At 48.2% G+C, this 20,941-nt stretch overlaps 1 protein-coding gene across 1 annotated transcript in view; it reads right to left on the bottom strand.

Annotated features, from left to right (window-relative positions):
• Positions 1 to 586: 586 nt before the first annotated feature.
• LOC311134488 (egl nine homolog 1-like) overlaps positions 587 to 20,941 on the bottom strand; it is a gene marked incomplete at its 3' end in the record, with an annotated part of 49,747 nt that continues 29,392 nt past the window's right edge. Inside the window, exon 2 of the mRNA XM_084168180.1 lies at positions 587 to 718. Within this exon, the coding sequence (XP_084024306.1) occupies positions 587 to 718 (132 nt within the window). The remainder of the gene's footprint in view (positions 719 to 20,941) is intronic.

Raw genomic sequence — 20,941 nt, forward strand, 5'->3', positions numbered from 1 at the left:
AAACACCAGAGACACCAGACTACAAACTAGAGATCCAGAAACACCACAGACTACAAACTAGAGATCCAGAAACACCACAGACTAAACTAGAGATCCAGAAACACCACAGACTACAAACTAGAGATCCAGAAACACCACAGACTACAAACTAGAGATCCAGAAACACCATAGACTGCAAACTAGAGATCCAGAAACACCACAGACTACAAACTAGAGATCCAGAAACACCACAGACTACAAACTAGAGATCCAGAGACACCACATACTACAAACTAGAGATCCAGAAACACCACAGACTACAAACTAGAGATCCAGAAACACCACAGACTACAAACTAGAGATCCAGAAACAGCAGAGACTACAGACTAGAGATCCAGAAACAGCACAGACTACAGACTAGAGATCCAGAGACTAAAGCAACAACACACCCTATTCCCTACTTGGTCAAAACCCAAAGGATCCTGTCCACCCTCTTTGCTAGAGGGTTAATTTCAGGATTAACTGTAGACAGTAATATTTCATACCTTGGTATCCCAGTCTCTGTGCTACATGGTTCAGTAATAGTAGATAACTGTAGACAGTAATATTAGTAATATACCTTGGCGTCCCAGTCTTTATTTAGGTAGTATATACAGGTGACACATCGCCCGTCTCCGTTCGGGTTGTCCACGTGGCGTACGTATCCGGTCCCGTTGCCTGGGTAACATGCCACCATCGCCTAGACAACAGAACAGAAACAGAGGAAAAGATTAGTCCTGACTCTCCTAAGTATACGTGATAACAGAACTACTCATAACAACATTAAATAGACTAACTCTCATGATTAGCCTAGGAGGAGAAGATTAGTCCTGACTCTCCTAAGAATGTGATCAATTAACTAAATCTCATGATTAGACCTAGGAAGGAGACCCCCACAAACAACCGCTATGGATGTTACACCCTCCGTTATTGATGTTACAGTCTAAAATAGACATTCAAATCTGAAAGATTTCTTGATCAAACTCTATCATAACACATTTGTTGTAATTTGGAATGTTTTAAAAATGTCAGCAGAAGTCATAGTACTTTAGGATTGCATAATTACAGGTAGCCTGAATAGTATACAAGGCCAGTCACCGTGTTAAATACTGTTGAAGTAATACGGCTACAGGTTCACCTGCCTCACCTACAGTGGCTTGCGAAAGTATTCACCCCCCTTGGCATTTTTCCTATTTTGTTGCCTTACAACCTGGAATTAAATTGATTTTGGGGGGTTTGTATCATTTGATTTACACAACATGCCTACCACTTTGAAGATGCAAAATATTTTTTGGTGTGAAACAAACAAGAAATAACACAAAAAAACAGAAAACTTGAGTGTGCATAACTATTCACCCCCCCCCCCCCCCCAAAGTCAATACTTTGTAGAGCCACATTTTGCAGCAATTACAGCTGCAAGTCTCTTGGGGTATGTCTCTATAAGCTTGGCACATCTAGCCACTGGGATATTTGCCCATTCTTCATGGCAAAACTGCTCCAGCTCCTTCAACTTGGATGGGTTCCGCTGGTGTACAGCAATCTTTAAGTCATACCACAGATTCTCAATTGGATTGAGGTCTGGGCTTTGACTAAGCCATTCCAAGACATTTAAATGTTTCCCCTTAAACCACTCAAGTGTTGCTTTAGCAGTATGCTTAGGGTCATTGTCCTGCTGGAAGGTGAACCTCCGTCCCAGTCTCAAATCTCTAGAAGACTGAAACAGGTTTCCCTCAAAAATGTCCCTGTATTTAGTGCCGTCCATCATTCCTTAAATTCTGACCAGTTTCCCAGTCCCTGCCGATTAGAAACATCCCCACAGCATGATACTGCACCACCATGCTTCACTGTGGGGATGGTGTTCTCGGGGTGATGTTAGGTGTTGGGTTTGCACCAGACATAGCGTTTTCCTTGATGGCCAAAAAGCTCAATTTTAGTCTCATCTGACCAGAGTACCTTCTTCCATATGTTTGGGGAGTCTCCCACATTCTTTTTTTCTTTAAGCAATGGCTTTTTTCTGGCCACTCTTCCGTAAAGCCCAGCTCTGTGGAGTGTACGGCTTAAAGTGGTCCTATGGACAGATACTCCAATCTCCAAAGTGGAGCTTTGCAGCTCCTTCAGGGTTATCTTTGGTCTCTTTGTTGCCTTTCTGATTAATGCCCTCCTTGCCTGGTCCGTGAGTTTTGGTGGGCGGCTGTCACGCCCTGACTCAAGGGACTCGTATTGGTTGAGTCAGGGTGTGTATTTTCTGTGTTGTGTGTTTGCTATGTTGGATTTTCTATGTTTAAGATATAGAGTGTGTAGATCTATGTTGGCCGGGGTGGTTCCCAATCAGAGGCAGCTGTAGCTTGTTGTCTCTGATTGGGGACCATACTTAGGCAGCCTTTTGGCACCTGTTAGTTGTGGGATCTTGTTCCGTGTTAGGTATGTTATTTTGTCTACCTTGGACTTCACGTTTCGTTTGTTGTTTTGTCGTGTGTTCAGTACGGAAATAAATATGAATACATATCACGCTGCGCCTTGGTCCGTCTCATCCGTTAACGATCGTGACAGAAGATCCCACCAACCTAGGACCAAGCAGCGGGTTCAGGAGCAAACGCCGGGAATTCAACGGGAGGTTACATTAGTTGATGTCCTCCTCGGTTGGGGGAGAATTTCGGAGGAAGAGGCCGTCCGTTACCGGAGGGCGATGAATGAGGATGAGAGTAGGAGAGGAGAAACGGCGGCAACAGTACCGACGACGGAGACCCGAGAGGCAACCCCAAGAATTTTTTTTGGGGGGGCACAAGGTGTGGACGACGAGGCAGCAGGAGGCAGCGACGTGGCGAATCTGCAGGTTAGGAGAGGAGGCCACCAGGTTACGGGGGCTATTGGTCCAGAGGGAGCAGGAGTTATTTGGTCAGAGGGAGGAGCTACAGGAGGCGATAAGGGAGAAGGAGAGTGTAGAGGCACGGCGAGAGGAGCTGGTTAGGCAGCAGAAGGAGCGGGGGTTTATAAGGGAACCCAGTTCCGCTCCTCGCACCAAGCAAGTGGTGCGTGTCGCCAGTCCGGTCCGGCCCGTTCCTGATCCCCGCACTAAGACAGTGGTGCGTGTTCCCAGTACGGCCCGACCCGTTCCTGCTCCCCGCACTAAGCCAGTGGTGTGTGTTCCCAGTCCGGCACGGCCCGTGCCTGGTTCGGCACCGGTCAGCTGCTCCACTCCGGAGCCAGAGCAGTCCGCTCCACCGGTGCCCAGTTCAGGTCCGGTCAGCTGCTCCACTCCGGAGCCAGAGCAATCCGCTCCACCGGGGTCAAGTCCAGCTCCGGTCAGCGGCTCCACTCCGGAGCCAGAGCAGTCCGCTCCACCGGTGCCTGATCCAGCTCCGGTCAGCGGCTCCACTCCGGAGCCAGAGCAGTTCGATCCACCGTCGTCAGGTCCAGGGGGGGGGGGTACTGTCATGCCCTGACTCAAGGGACTCGTATTGGTTGAGTCAGGGTGTGTATTTTCTGTGTTGTGTGTTTGCTATGTTGGATTTTCTATGTTTAAGATCTAGATTGTGTAGATCTATGTTGGCCGGGGTGGTTCCCAATCAGAGGCAGCTGTAGCTCGTTGTCTCTGATTGGGGACCATACATAGGCAGCCTTTTGGCACCTGTTAGTTGTGGGATCTTGTTCCGTGTGAGGTATGTTATTTTGTCTACCTTGGACTTCACGTTTCGTTTGTTGTTTTGTCGTGTGTTCAGTACGGAAATAAATATGAATACATATCACGCTGCGCCTTGGTCCTTCTCATCCGTTAACGATCGTGACAGCGGCCCTCTCTTGGCAGGTTTGTTGTCGTGCCATATTCTTTCCATTTTTTAATAATGGATTTAATGGTGCTCCGTGGGATGTTCAAATTTTCAGATATTTTTTCAGAACCCAAACCTGATCTGTACTTCTCCACAACTTTGTCCCACCCCTGTTTGGATAGTTCCTTGGTCTTCATGGCGCCGCTTGCTTGGTGGTGCCCCTTGCTTAGTGGTGTTGCAGACACTGGGGCCTCTCAGAACAGGTGTATATATACACTGAGATCATGTGACAGATCATGTGACACTTAGATTGCACACAGGTGGACTTTATTTAACTAATTATGTGACTTCTGAAGGTAATTGGTTGCACCTGATCTTATTTAGGGGCTTCATAGCAAAGGTGGTGAATACATATGCAGTCACGACTTCCTCCAAAGCTTCCTCCTCTCCTTGTTCGGGCAGGCTTCGGCGTTCGTCGTCACCGGCCTTCTAGCCACTGCCGCTCCTCATCTCATCATTCCATTTGTTTTGTCTTGTTTTTTCACACACCTGGTTCATATTCCCCTCATCAGTACCTGTATAAGTGTTCCCTCTGCCCCCCTTGTCTTTGTGTGTGATTATTTATTGTGGAGGTGACGATAGCGCGGTGGATCGTTATATATTTGTATCGCTGGGATATTCACCCGTGTGCTTTGTTTTCTCCAGTGCGCCGTTATACCGCACTGTAGTGTTTTAGGCATTTCTGCGTACCGCTGTATTTGCCGAATAAACAATTTATTCGGCATTCAGTGTCACTCTTGTGGCAAGAGAGGACATTCTGCTGCACGCTGTCGTCAGAGTTCCTCTGGGTCTGGAGGCGGCATGCAGGTCACTCTCGCATCGCCCCAGGTAGCGCAAACCCACACTCGTTCAGAACCCTCTGCTGTGCACTTCACCATACACGTCAACTTCCCTGATTACACGGTAGTTCCCCAGTTTAAGGCGCTGGTCGATTCAGGCACAGCTGGGAACTTTATGGACAGGTCTTTAGCTAATAGTCTATGTATTACATTGGTTCCCCTATCCATTCCATTGCCCATCAAAGCACTTGACAGTCGACCATTAGGGTCAGGTTTTGTTAGGGAGGTTACAGCACCAGTCACGATGATTACGCAGGAGACCCATAGAGAGCAAATCACCTTTTATATTATTGAGTCCCCTGATTTCCCTGTTGTGTTGGGTCTTCCCTGGCTCGCACTACACGACCCCACCTTTTCATGGCCGCAGAGGGTTCTCACGGGGTGGTCGCGAGAGTGTCAGGGTAGGTGTCTAGCTGTTTCCGTTGGTGCAACCACGGTGGAAGGTCCAGACACTACCTCCACTGTGCGCATTCCCCCCAAATACCTCGACTTGGTGCAAGCGTTTTCCAAAACGCAGGTGACCAAATTACCACCCCAATCAGGTGGGGGATAAACCTCCAGTTAGACGCTGTGAAACAGGCTGTCAGGCTGAAACAGAGGCTATGGAGAAATACGTCTCCGAGTCCCTGCGCTAGGGGCTCATACATCCCTCCACTTCGCCCGCCTCCTCGAGTTTCTTTTTCGTGAAGAAGAAAGACGGAGGTCTGCGCCCTTGCATTGATTACTGTGCACTTAATGAAACTACCATTCACTATTCACTATAGTTAACCTCTACCCCTCATCTCCTCTGTTAACGAATCAATGCATGGGGCGCGCTTCTTCATGAAATTAGATCTCCGGAGTGCGTACAACCTGGTGCGTGTCCGGGAGGGGGATGAGTGGAAGACAGCATTCAGCACAACCACGGGGCATTATGAATACCTGGTGATGCCCTACGGTTTGATGAATGCTCCATCAGTCTTCCAGTCCTTTGTGAACGAGGTGTTTCAGGACATGCTTGGTCGCGGTGTGGTGGTCTACATCGATGACATTCTGGTGTACTCCGCTACGCGCACCGAGCATGTGTCCCTGGTTCGCAGAGTGCTGGGCCGACTGTTGGAACATGACCTATATGCCAAGGCAGAAAAGTGTCTGTTCTTTTAACAGTCCGTCTCCTTCCTCGGATACCGCATTACCACCTCAGGTGTGGAGATGGAGGGAGACTGCATTTCAGCCGTGAGTAATTGGCAGACTCCAACCACGGTAAAGGAGGAGCAGCACTTTATTGGCTTTGCCAATTACTATCGGAGGTTTATCCAGGGCTTTGGCAAGGTCGCAGCTCCCATCACCTCTCTTTTGAAGGGTGCACTGCTGAGGCTGACAGGGCTTTTAACCTGAGGGCTCTGTACACCTCAGCCCCGGTACTGGCCCATCCCGATCCATCATTGCCGTTCGTAGTGGAGGTGGATGCGTCCGAGGTAGGGGTAGGCGCTGTCCTATGCCAACGCTCGGGCACACCACCCAAGCTCCGCCCCTGTGCCTTCTTCTATAAGATGCTCAGCCCGGTGGAGCAGAACTATGACGTTGGTGATCGGGAGCTGTTGGCTGTTGTCAGAGCCCTGACTGCGTGTAGGCACTGGCTCGAGGGGGCGAAACAACCTTTCCTTGTCTGGACTGACAACCGTAACCTGGAGTATATCCGGGCAGCGAGGAGGCTGAACCCTCGCCAGGCCAGGTGGGCCTTGTTCGTCACCCAGTTTGATTTCACGCTGTCCTACATACCAGGCACAAAGAACGTGAAGGCAGATGCCCTGTCACGGCTGTACGATACAGAGGAGAGGCCCTGCATTGTGGCGCCGGTAATGTGGGCGGTGGACATAGAGTGGGCGTTACGCACAGGTACCCAGCTGGGCTGCGGTACGTGCCGTCTATTGTCCATGATTGTCTTATCTATTGGGCACACACGTCCCCCTCCTCTGATCACCCAGGCATCGGCCGTACAGTGCGCTGCCTGACCAGGAAGTACTGGTGGCCTACCTTGGCTAAGGACGCTCGGTGAGCGCCCAGAGGAAGGCACCTAGGCACCTTCCAGCGGGTAAGTTACATCCCTTCCCAGTTCCACAACATCCCTAACCGATCTTCCCCTCTCTCAGGGTAAGGCACCTAGGCACCTTCCAGCGGGTAAGTTACATCCCTTCCCAGTTCCACAACATTCCTAACCGATCTTCCCCTCTCTCAGGGTAAGGCACCTAGGCACCTTCCAGCGGGTAAGTTACATCCCTTCCCAGTTCCACAACATTCCTAACCGATCTTCCCCTCCTGCTTTTCTAAAGCCTGCCACCTCCTTCCTCTGCCCGGTCTCCCCACGGCCCTGCAAACTGCAGAAGCCCTGTTTACTCACGTCTTCCGGCACTACGGGGTGCCAGAGGACATAGTGTCTGACCGGGGTCCCCAGTTTACATCCAGGGTCTGGAAGGCATTCATGGAACGTCTGGGGGTCTCGGTTAGCCTGACCTCTGGGTTTCACCCCGAATCTAATTTTTATTTATTTATTTTACCTTTATTTAACTAGGCAAGTTAGTTAAGAACAAATTCTTATTTACAATGACGGCCTACACTGGCCAAACCCGGACGACGCTGAGCCAATTGTGCGCCGCCCTATGGGACTCCCAATCACGGCCGGTTGTGATACAGCCTGGAATCGAACCAGGTGGTCTGTAGTGACGCCTCAAGCACTGAGATGCAGTGCCTTAGTCCGCTGCGCCACTCGGGAGCCCCAATGGGCAGGTGGAACGGGTGAATCAGGATGTGGGTAGGTTCCTGCGGTCCTACTGCCAGGACCGGCCGGGGGAGAGGTCAGTGTTCTTGCCATGGGCCGAATATGCTCAGAACTCTCTCCGCCACTCCTCCATTAACCTGTCTCCATTTCAATGTGTTTTAGGGTTTCAGCCGGTCCTGGCACCGTGGCATCAGAGCCAGACCGAAGCTCCTGCGGTGGACGACTGGTTTTGGCGCGCGGAGGAGCCATGGAACACTGCCCACGTCCACCTCCAGCACACCGTACATCGCCAGAAGGCCAACGCTGACCGTCACCGCAGTGAGGCCCCCGGTCTTTGTACCGGGTGATCGGGTCTGGCTCTCGACCCTCCACCTGCCCCTCCACCTGCCCTGCCAGAAGCTGAGCCTGTGGTTGGTGGGACCGTTCAAAGTCCTGAGGAGAGTAAATGAGGTTATGTATAGGTTACTACTCCCTCCTGATTACCGTATTAACACTTCGTTTCACATGTCTCTCCTCAGGCCAGTGGTGGCTGGTCTGCTCCAGGAGTCTGAGGTGCGGGGGCCCCGGCGTACTCTGTCCGTTCCATTCTGGATTCGAGGCGTCGGGTGGGGGGCCTTTAGTACCTCGTGGAGTGGGAGGGGTACGGTCCGAAGGAGCGGTGCTGGGTCCCGGTGAGGGATGTCCTCGATCCCTCCCTGTTGCGGGATTTCCACCGTCGCCATCCTGGCCGTGTGTCGGGGGGGGGGGGGGTTACTGTCACAACTTCCTCTGAAGCTGCCTCCTCTCCTTGTTCGGGCAGGCTTCGGCGTTCGTCGTCACCGGCCATCTCATCATTCCATTTGTTTTGTCTTGTTTTTACACACACCTAGTTCATTTCCCCTCATCATTACCTGTATAAGTATTCCCTCTGCCCCTTGTCTTTGTGTGTGATTGTTTATTGTGGAGGTGACGATAGCGCGGTGGAGCTTTATACATTTGCTGCGTACCACTGTACCACCTCCTGCCTGACTCCGTCCAAATCACCCACTACATAATGCACGCACCACTTTTCTGTTATTTATTTTTTTTTAAATTTTTTAACAAGTTATTTTTAAAATTTCACTTCACCAATTTGGACTATTTTGTGTATGTCCATTACATGAAATCCAAATATAAAAATCTATTTACATTACAGGTTTTAATGCAACAAAATAGGAAAAACACCAAGGGGGGTGAATACTTTGGCAAGGCACTGTATACGCGTCAGCTACTACAGCGACTGAAATGACTGCAACACTTAACAAAGAGCTGCAGTTACTTTCAGAACAGGTGGCAAGGAATAAGATAGTCCTAAATATTTCAAAAACTAAAAGCATTGTATTTGGGACAAATCCTTCACTAAACCCTAAACCTCAACTAAATCTTGTAATGAATAATGTGGAAATTGAGGAAGTTGTTGTGAATAAACTGCTTGGAGTAACCCTGGATTGTAAACTGTCATGGTCAAAACATATTGATACAACAGTAGCTAAGATGGGGAGAAGTCTGTCCATAATAAAGCGCTGCTCTGCCTTCTTAACAGCATTATCAACAAGGCAGGTCCTACAGGCCCTAGTTTTAATCAGGTCAGGTGCCACAAAGAGGAACTTAGGAAAATTGCAATTGGCTCAAAACAGGGCAGCACGGCTGGCCCTTGGATGTACACAGAGAGCTAACAATAATATGCATGTCAATCTCTCCTGGCTCAAAGTGGAGGAGAGATTGACTTCATCACTACTTGTATTTGTGAGAGGTATTGACATGTTGAATGCACCGAGCTGTCTGTTTGAACTACTGGCACACAGCTCGGACACCCATTCATACCTGGGGTTTATTATGGATCCCCATTAGTTCCTGCCAAGGCAGCAGCTACTCTTCCTGGGGTTTATTATGGATCCCCATTAGTTCCTGCCAAGGCAGCAGCTACTCTTCCTGGGGTTTATTATGGATCCCCATTAGTTCCTGCCAAGGCAGCAGCTACTCTTCCTGGGGTTTATTATCGATCCCCATTAGTTCCTGCCAAGGCAGCAGCTACTCTTCCTGGGGTCCAGCAACATTAAGGCAGTTATATACAGGAAAAAAGAAGAAACCCACACACAGCTCTCGATGGTATCACTGCTCTCGATGGTATCACTGCTCTTTATTCAGCTTTACATATCGGCCTCCAGGCCTTCGTCAGAGCTTTTGAGTAAAGCTTAATAAAGAACAGTGATACCATCGAGAGCAGTGATACCATCGAGAGCAGTGATACCATCGAGAGCAGTGTGCAGCTTCTTCTTTTTCTCATGTTATTCAACTGTTACCAGGCAACTGCAACTAAGATAGCTCAGATGTGTGAGTGCCTTTTGAATTATGAGTTATATACAGTTTAAAATACTACATGACATTATGAGTTATATACAGTTTAAAATACTACATGACATTACATAACACCTTATACAACACATTCAGTGTGTTCCCTCAGGCCACTACTCTACTATCACATATTTACAATACAACATCCATGTGTACGTGTGAGTGTCCCTCAGGTGATGTAGTGCCTTCGGGAAAGTATTCAGACCCCTTGACTTTTTCCTCGTTACAGCCTTATTCTAAAATTTATTAAATAAATACAACTCTCAATCTACACACAATACCCCATAATGACCAAGCAAAAACAGGTTTTTACAATTTTTTGCAAATGTACTAAACATAAAACAGAAATAGTATTCAGACCATTTGTTATTAGACTCAAAATTGAGCTCAGGTGCATCCTGTTTCCATTGATCATCCTTGATGTTTCTACAACTTGATTAGAGTCCACATGTGGTAAATTAAATTGATTGGACATGATTTGGAAAGGAACACACCTGTCTATATAAGGTCTAACAGTTGACAGTGCATGTCAGAGCAAAATCCAAGCCATGAGGTCGAAGGAATTGTCCGTAGAGCTCCGAGACAGGATTGTGTCGAGGCACAGATCTGGGGAAGGGTACCAAAACAATTCTGCAGCATTGAAGGTCCCCAATAACACAGTGTCTTCCATCATTCTTAAATGGACGAAGTTTGGAACCAACAAGACTCTTCCTAGAGCTGGCCACCCGGCTAAACTGAGCAATCGGGGGAGAAGGGCCTTGGTCAGGGAGGTGACCAAGAACCCGATGGTCACTCTGAAAGAGCTCCAGAGTTCCTCTGTGGAGATGGGAGAACCTTCCAGAAGGACAACCATCTCTGCAGCACTCCACCAATCAGGCCTTTATGGTAGAGTGGCCAAAAGGAAGCCACTCTTCAGTAAAAAGGCACATGACAGCCCGCTTGGAGTTTGCCAAAAGGCACCTAAATTCTCTCAGACCATGAGAAACAAGATTCTCTGGTCTGATGAAACCAAGATTGAACTCTTTGGCCTGAATGCCAAGCGTCACGTCTGGAGGAAACGTGGCACCATCCTTACAGTGAAGTATGGTGGTGGCAGCATCATGCTGAGGAAATGTTTTTCAGCGGCAGGGACTGGGAGACTAGTCAGGATCGAGGGAAAGATGAACGGAGCAAAGTACAGAGAGATCCTTGATGAAAACCTGCTCCAGAGCGCTCAGGACCTCAGACTGGGGCGAAGGTTCACCTTCCAACAGGACAACGACCCTAATCACAGCCAAGACAACACAGGAGTGGCTTCGGGACAAGTCTCTGAATGTCCTTGAGTGGCCCAGCCAGAGCCCAGACTTGAACCCGATCGAACATCTCTGGAGAGACCTGAAAATAGCTGTGTAGCGATGTTCCCCATCCAACCTGACAAAGCTTGACAGGATCTGCAGAGAAGAATGGGAGAAACTACCCAAATACAGGTGTGCCAAGCTTGTAGCATCATACCCAAGAAGACTCGAGGCTGTAATCACTGCCAAAGGTGCTTCAACAAGTGTCTGAATACTTATGTAAATGTCATATTTCATTTTTCTATTTTTAATAATTTTGCTTTGTCATTATGGGGTATTAAGTGTAGATTGATGACGGGGAAAAAACGATTTAATCAATTTTAGAATAAGGCTGTAACATAAAATGTGGAAAAAGTCAAGGGGTCTGAATACTTTCTGAATGCACTGTACCCAATAAACTGTCCACTGAGTATTTTAGAAGAAAATATTAGCTAGAACACATGATTTTCAAGATAAACAAACTTCGGCAAAAGTCTAAAGAATACATTTAAGAACTAGCACAGACGGTGATTCTGAAGCTAAGATATGATACATCAATTTCCATCACACCGACAACCGTTATGGATATCATAACGCTGAAAAAGGATACTGACAATGAAAAGAGAGAAACCGATTATAGACCATATAAACGTTACAGAGAAAGTTTCAAGACAATCCAATGTAAGGTCCATGTTTTACAAAAACTTTTCCTAAAAAACATTACGGCCTGTCCCTTATCTTTACCAGACTGTCTATTGGTCTATTGTTTCATGATCATCTACTCTTCAGAACTAATACTGGGGGGTGAATGGAAAAACAAGCTTTGTGAGCCCTTTCTAAAATAAATGAAATATGATTGACTTTAAAGCCTTTGAGACTTTGCATTCTACTCTGCAATGGTCAAAATTCATACAACTTCTTACAGAAACAAAAAAAAAAAAAAAAAGAAATCCTAAACCTTAAGCATCATTATGAACATGGTTTCATTTGGAAATTACGCACTTTATTTGTGGATGCTCAGGTTGACCTTTCCACGAAATCGCCCAAATACATCCACGGCTATTTCAGTGGAAGTTATTCTCTATCTGGGTGGAGTATTCACTGACTAGTGGATGGAACAGCCTCCTCCACACGCCGTTATTCTCTATCTGGGTGGAGTATTCACTGACTAGTGGATGGAACAGCCTCCCCCACACGCCGTTATTCTCTATCTGGGTGGAGTATTCACTGACTAGTGGATGGAACAGCCTCCCCCCACACTGCAGCACACGTCGTTATTCTCTATTTGGGGTGGAGTATTCACTGACTAGTGGATGGAACAGCCTCCCCCACACGCCGTTATTCTCTATCTGGGGTGGAGTATTCACTGACTAGTGGATGGAACAGCCTCCCCCACACGCCGTTATTCTCTATCTGGGTGGAGTATTCACCGACTAGTGGATGGAACAGCCTCCCCCACACTGCAGCACACGCCGTTATTCTCTATCTGGGTGGAGTATTCACTGACTAGTGGATGGAACAGCCTCCCCCACACGCCGTTATTCTCTATCTGGGTGGAGTATTCACCGACTAGTGGATGGAACAGCCTCCCCCACACGCCGTTATTCTCTATCTGGGGTGGAGTATTCACCGACTAGTGGATGGAACAGCCTCCCCCCCACGCCGTTATTCTCTATCTGGGTGGAGTATTCACTGACTAGTGGATGGAACAGCCTCCCCCACACGCCGTTATTCTCTATCTGGGTGGAGTATTCACTGACTAGTGGATGGAACAGCCTCCCCCACACGCCGTTATTCTCTATCTGGGTGGAGTATTCACCGACTAGTGGATGGAACAGCCTCCCCCACACGCCGTTATTCTCTATCTGGGTAGAGTATTCACTGACTAGTGGATGGAACAGCCTCCCCCACACGCCGTTATTCTCTATCTGGGTGGAGTATTCACTGAATAGTGGATGGAACAGCCTCCCCCCACACTGCAGCACATGCCGTTATTCTCTATCTGGGGTGGAGTATTCACTGACTAGTGGATGGGACAGCCTCCCCCACACGCCGTTATTCTCTATCTGGGTGGAGTATTCACTGACTAGTGGATGGAACAGCCTCCCCCACACGCCGTTATTCTCTATCTGGGTGGAGTATTCACTGACTAGTGGATGGAACAGCCTCCCCCACACTGCAGCACACGCTGTTATTCTCTATCTGGGGTGGAGTATTCACCGACTAGTGGATGGAACAGCCTCCCCCACACGCCGTTATTCTCTATCTGGGGTGGAGTATTCACCGACTAGTGGATGGAACAGCCTCCCCCCACGCCGTTATTCTCTATCTGGGGTGGAGTATTCACCGACTAGTGGATGGAACAGCCTCCCCCACACGCCGTTATTCTCTATCTGGGGTGGAGTATTCACTGACTAGTGGATGGAACAGCCTCCCCCACACTGCAGCACACGCCGTTATTCTCTATCTGGGTGGAGTATTCACTGACTAGTGGATGGAACAGCCTCCCCCACACTGCAGCACACGCCGTTATTCTCTATCTGGGTGGAGTATTCACTGACTAGTGGATGGAACAGCCTCCCCCACACGCCGTTATTCTCTATCTGGGGTGGAGTATTCACTGACTAGTGGATGGAACAGCCTCCCCCACACTGCAGCACACGCCGTTATTCTCTATCTGGGTGGAGTATTCACCGACTAGTGGATGAAACAGCCTCCCCCACACGCCGTTATTCTCTATCTGGGGTGGAGTATTCACTGACTATTGGATGGAACAGCCTCCCCCACACGCCGTTATTCTCTATCTGGGTGGAGTATTCACTGACTAGTGGATGGAACAGCCTCCCCCACACGCCGTTATTCTCTATCTGGGTGGAGTATTCACTGACTAGTGGATGGAACAGCCTCCCCCACACGCCGTTATTCTCTATCTGGGTGGAGTATTCACTGACTAGTGGATGGAACAGCCTCCCCCACACGCCGTTATTCTCTATCTGGGGTGGAGTATTCACTGACTAGTGGATGGAACAGCCTCCCCCACACTGCAGCACACGCCGTTATTCTCTATCTGGGTGGAGTATTCACTGACTAGTGGATGGAACAGCCTCCCCCACACGCCGTTATTCTCTATCTGGGGTGGAGTATTCACTGACTAGTGGATGGAACAGCCTCCCCCACACTGCAGCACACGCCGTTATTCTCTATCTGGGTGGAGTATTCACTGACTAGTGGATGGAACAGCCTCCCCCACACGCCGTTATTCTCTATCTGGGTGGAGTATTCACTGACTAGTGGATGGAACAGCCTCCCCCACACGCCGTTATTCTCTATCTGGGGTGGAGTATTCACTGACTAGTGGATGGAACAGCCTCCCCCACACTGCAGCACACGCCGTTATTCTCTATCTGGGTGGAGTATTCACTGACTAGTGGATGGAACAGCCTCCCCCACACGCCGTTATTCTCTATCTGGGGTGGAGTATTCACTGACTAGTGGATGGAACAGCCTCCCCCACACGCCGTTATTCTCTATCTGGGTGGAGTATTCACTGAATAGTGGATGGAACAGCCTCCCCCCACGCCGTTATTCTCTATCTGGGTGGAGTATTCACTGACTAGTGGATGGAACAGCCTCCCCCACACGCCGTTATTCTCTATCTGGGGTGGAGTATTCACTGACTAGTGGATGGAACAGCCTCCCCCACACGCCGTTATTCTCTATCTGGGTGGAGTATTCACTGACTAGTGGATGGAACAGCCTCCCCCACACGCCGTTATTCTCTATCTGGGTGGAGTATTCACTGACTAGTGGATGGAACAGCCTCCCCCACACGCCGTTATTCTCTATCTGGGTGGAGTATTCACTGACTAGTGGATGGAACAGCCTCCCCCACACTGCAGCACACGCCGTTATTCTCTATCTGGGGTGGAGTATTCACCGACTAGTGGATGGAACAGCCTCCCCCACACGCCGTTATTCTCTATCTGGGTGGAGTATTCACTGACTAGTGGATGGAACAGCCTCCCCCCACACTGCAGCACACGCCGCACGGCACGTAGCAGAACCATTAAAACATACTCCCTCTGGAGAGGGGCCAGGAGTCAAACTACCAGCCAGGAGTTTAACCTAGTTTACTCTCTCTTCCTCCTCCGCACGAACACACCTCTCTGTCTCCCGCTCAGTGTCCCTGCAGAGCCCCTTCAGCATAATGAGTTGTACATGTGAGACGTGCAGAGAGCTGTGGTTTACATGGATAACTGGTTGTCTTGGTTACCCTTTCTGTCCCGTTGCCAGATCAACAAACCAAAATGAAACATATTCTAGACTTCCCTAACTTAACTTTTAGACTTTCTGAGCAGACATGCATACTAGCAGACAGGATTAACTAGACAAAGTTGAAATGTGAATATCTGATGTTTGAACCCTTTTTAACCCTTAAACCAGTGTTTTTAAAACAAGACATATGAGCCTTGTGAAATGTGCTCGGCCTAGGTTTCATCTAGCCTTGTTCAACAGATGGGACAGGATCGCTTTACAAATACGGAACAGAAAGATTTACATGATTAGTCTTGGTGTGGTACGAGCCCCGGGAGGCTAGTCTGCTATGGTAATAATAATGTTTCTACGTAACTGGATAGAAGAATATGGACTAACCAGTTTCTGATATCAGCTCAGACAAGGTGCTGCATGGGGGACTGAACCTGAACCCGTCTCTGAGTGTCAGCTCAGCTCAGACAAGGTGCTGCATGGGGGTCTGAACCTGAACCCGTCTCTGAGTGTCAGCTCAGCTCAGACAAGGTGCTGCATGGGGGACTGAACCTGAACCCGTCTCTGAGTGTCAGCTCAGCTCAGACAAGGTGCTGCATGGGGGTCTGAACCTGAACCCGTCTCTGAGTGTCAGCTCAGCTCAGACAAGGTGCTGCATGGGGGACTGAACCTGAACCCGTCTCTGAGTGTCAGCTCAGCTCAGACAAGGTGCTGCATGGGGGTCTGAACCTGAACCCGTCTCTGAGTGTCAGCTCAGCTCAGACAAGGTGCTGCATGGGGGACTGAACCTGAACCCGTCTCTGAGTGTCAGCTCAGCTCAGACAAGGTGCTGCATGGGGACTGAACCTGAACCCGTCTCTGAGTGTCAGCTCAGCTCAGACAAGGTGCTGCATTGGGGTCTGAACCTGAACCCGTCTCTGAGTGTCAGCTCAGCTCAGACAAGGTGCTGCATGGGGGACTGAACCTGAACCCGTCTCTGAGTGTCAGCTCAGCTCAGACAAGGTGCTGCATGGGGACTGAACCTGAACCCGTCTCTGAGTGTCAGCTCAGCTCAGACAAGGTGCTGCATGGGGGACTGAACCTGAACCCGTCTCTGAGTGTCAGCTCAGCTCAGACAAGGTGCTGCATGGGGACTGAACCTGAACCCGTCTCTGAGTGTCAGCTCAGCTCAGACAAGGTGCTGCATTGGGGTCTGAACCTGAACCCGTCTCTGAGTGTCAGCTCAGCTCAGACAAGGTGCTGCATGGGGGACTGAACCTGAACCCGTCTCTGAGTGTCAGCTCAGCTCAGACAAGGTGCTGCATGGGGACTGAACCTGAACCCGTCTCTGAGTGTCAGCTCAGCTCAGACAAGGTGCTGCATGGGGGACTGAACCTGAACCCGTCTCTGAGTGTCAGCTCAGCTCAGACAAGGTGCTGCATTGGGGTCTGAACCTGAACCCGTCTCTGAGTGTCAGCTCAGCTCAGACAAGGTGCTGCATGGGGGACTGAACCTGAACCCGTCTCTGAGTGTCAGCTCAGCTCAGACAAGGTGCTGCATGGGGTCTGAACCTGAACCCGTCTCTGAGTGTCAGCTCAGCTCAGACAAGGTGCTGCATGGGGACTGAACCTGAACCAGTCTCTTTGAGGAACATTCTGAACTCCTCTGTCTGCGCTGTGCATATGGCTTCTTCTGGGTTAAGCTAGGTGCATATGGCTTCTTCTGGGTTAAGCTAGGTGCATATGGCTTCTTCTGGGTTAACCTAGGTGCACATGGCTTCTTCTGGGTTAACCTAGGTGCATATGGCTTCTTCTGGGTTAACCTAGGTGCACATGGCTTCTTCTGGGTTAACCTAGGTGCACATGGCTTCTTCTGGGTTAACCTAGGTGCATATGGCTTCTTCTGGGTTAACCTAGGTGCATATGGCTTCTTCTGGGTTAACCTAGGTGCATATGGCTTCTTCTGGGTTAAGCTAGGTGCATATGGCTTCTTCTGGGTTAAGCTAGGTGCACATGGCTTCTTCTGGGTTAACCTAGGTGCATATGGCTTCTTCTGGGTTAAGCTAGGTGCATATGGCTTCTTCTGGGTTAACCTAGGTGCATATGGCTTCTTCTGGGTTAAGCTAGGTGCATATGGCTTCTTCTGGGTTAAGCTAGGTGCATATGGCTTCTTCTGGGTTAAGCTAGGTGCATATGGCTTCTTCTGGGTTAAGCTAGGTGCATATGGCTTCTTCTGGGTTAAGCTAGGTGCATATGGCTTCTTCTGGGTTAAGCTAGGTGCATATGGCTTCTTCTGGGTTAAGCTAGGTGCACATGGCTTCTTCTGGGTTAACCTAGGAGCATATGTTTCATATACAATTGTAACCGGTGTGAAATGGCTAGCTAGTTAGCGGTGCACGCTAGTAGCATTTCAAATCGGTGACGTCACTCGCTCTGAGACCTTGAAGTAGTTGTTTCCCTTTGCTCTGCAAGGGCCGCGGCTTTTGTGGAGCGACGGGTAACGGTGCTTCGAGGGTGACTGTTGTCGATGTGTGCAGAGGGTCCCTGGTTCAAGCCCAGGTGAGGAGAGGGACGGAAGCAACACTGTTACACAATATCATGCATTCCACCAGGATTTATGGGTGAAGTTATGTCCAAATCCTCCAATATCGTGTCTGTTTTTAACAGTTGATCTCTAAACGTAACCAATGCTGTACTAAGGTACACTATATAAACTAAAGTATGTGGACATCCCTTTTCAAATGAGTGGAATCGGCTATTTCAGCCACACCCGTTGCTGACAGGTGTATAAAAATTGAGCATTAAGCCATGCAAACTCCATAGACAAACATTGGCAGTAGAATGGCCTTACTGAAAAGCCAAGTGACTTTCAACGTGGCACCATCATAGGATGCCACCTTTCCAACAAGTCAGTTTGTCAAATTTCTCAGGAAAATATTAAACCCTAGTGTGTGTTTCTTCTAGTGAGACTTTGGCACAGGGTGTTAGACAATAATTAACATAGCGAGAGCGTCTGAACCAATCGAGGCTCCGGTACAAACAGTTAGGCAGCATGTACGGTTAACAAGCCCGCCTGCACGCACACTTCTGTCAGCTGAGCCTTGTAGCATGTGATCCAGCCAGTCACGTGATCCAGCCAGTCATGATGATGGTGTTAAGTTAACTACACAGCTATACTGCTTGGCAGCAGCAGGCTAGCTACTTCAAGCTCTATCCTATAGATCTTTCTGTCCATATACTGGGCTTCACATTCACTTTTTTTAGACACTGGTCCAAAGTAGGACTGATTTCTTATTTGTCCAAAAGCTGAAGTTACCTAGGTCTAGAGATGTGTAGGATCCCAGGTCTAGAGATGTGTAGGATCCCAGGTCTAGAGATGTGTAGGATCCCAGGTCTAGAGATGTATAGGATCCCAGGTCTAGAGATGTGTAGGATCCCAGGTCTATCTGATGCACATTGCTATAATATTGAAATAGGTCTAGGCCAACTACGCATTTCTTTCATAAGCTTTCCTCTGCTGTAGCCTAAGTTTTCTTTTGCCTCATTATATATTTTTCCCATCTTGTTATTGTTTGCTCAATTTCACTTCTTGTGGTCTAAAATATATATGTCATTCAAAATAAATCTGTGAATGATTACAGCATAAAATCCCACTTTCATACTGATTCCCATTTAAAAGCTGCAACTTTAGGAACCTAAAACTATTTATTAGATTCATTTGAAAAATACTCTTCATACCTTCAATTTGTATTAATGCTTTTTTGATATTTCAGTTAGTACGATTTTGGTTGTCTGGTTCGCAATGGCAAGGAAGGATATATATTTATTTTAGGCCTTGCATGCATGGATCATTCCTGTTTTATAACGCTTTGCTCAACTGTAAGGTTTGTTCACCTTTCTCTTTAGATCTTTATCGTTTCATCGCTCTCGTTAGTACCTTAGGCCTCCCATGTTTGGGGTTATTCTAAAACAACTTAACTTGCTGAGAACTCTGTTAGATTCATTCCCTGTTTGATCATCAAATAGTGCAGCAGGAGAAATCTAACATGCATTAAACTGAGTGTCTTAATATACCAGGTCATAATCATATCAAACGGAGAGGAAATAGAACATATGGCCTCCTACAACAACAAGACACTGGAGTGTCCTCTACAACAACAACAACGACAAGACACTGGAGTGTCCTCTACAACAACAAGACACTGGAGTGTCCTCTACAACAACAACAACACGACACTGGAGTGTCCTCTACAACAACAACAACAAGACACTGGAGTGTCCTCTACAACAACAACAACGACAAGACACTGGAGTGTCCTCTACAACAACAACAACAAGACACTGGAGTGTCCTCTACAACAACAACAACAAGACACTGGAGTGTCCTCTACAACAACAAGACACTGGAGTGTCCTCTACAACAACAACAACAAGACACTGGAGTGTCCTCTACAACAACAACAAGACACTGGAGTGTCCTCTACAACAACAACAACAAGACACTGGAGTGTCCTCTACAACAACAACAAGACACTGGAGTGTCCTCTACAACAACAAGACACTGGAGTGTCCTCTACAACAACAACAACGACAAGACACTGGAGTGTCCTCTACAACAACAACAACAAGACACTGGAGTGTCCTCTACAACAACAACAACAAGACACTGGAGTGTCCTCTACAACAACAACAACAAGACACTGGAGTGTCCTCTACAACAACAAGACACTGGAGTGTCCTCTACAACAACAACAACAAGACACTGGAGTGTCCTCTACAACAACAACAAGACACTGGAGTGTCCTCTACAACAACAACAACAAGACACTGGAGTGTCCTCTACAACAACAACAACAAGACACTGGAGTGTCCTCTACAACAACAACAACAAGACACTGGAGTGTCCTCTACAACAACAACAACACGACACTGGAGTGTCCTCTACAACAACAACAACAAGACACTGGAGTGTCCTCTACAACAACAAGACACTGGAGTGTCCTCTACAACAACAACAACAAGACACTGGAGTGTCCTCTACAACAACAACAACAACAAGACACTGGAGTGTCCTCTACAACAACAACAAGACACTGGAGTGTCCTCTACAACAACAACAACGACAAGACACTGGAGTGTCCTCTATAACAACAACAACAACAAGACACTGGAGTGTCCTCTACAACAACAACAACAAGACACTGGAGTGTCCTCTACAACAACAAGACACTGGAGTGTCCTCTACAACAACAACAACAAGACACTGGAGTGTCCTCTACAACAACAACAAGACACTGGAGTGTCCTCTACAACAACAACAAGACACTGGAGTGTCCTCTACAACAACAACAACAACAACAAGACACTGGAGTGTCCTCTATAACAACAACAAGACACTGGAGTGTCCTCTACAACAACAACAACAAGACACTGGAGTGTCCTCTACAACAACAACAACAAGACACTGGAGTGTCCTCTACAACAACAACAAGACACTGGAGTGTCCTCTACAACAACAACAACAACAACAAGACACTGGAGTGTCCTCTACAACAACAACAACAACAAC

This window comes from Coregonus lavaretus (assembly GCF_964263955.1).
Source record: "Coregonus lavaretus genome assembly, chromosome: 1".
NCBI lineage: Eukaryota > Metazoa > Chordata > Actinopteri > Salmoniformes > Salmonidae > Coregonus > Coregonus lavaretus.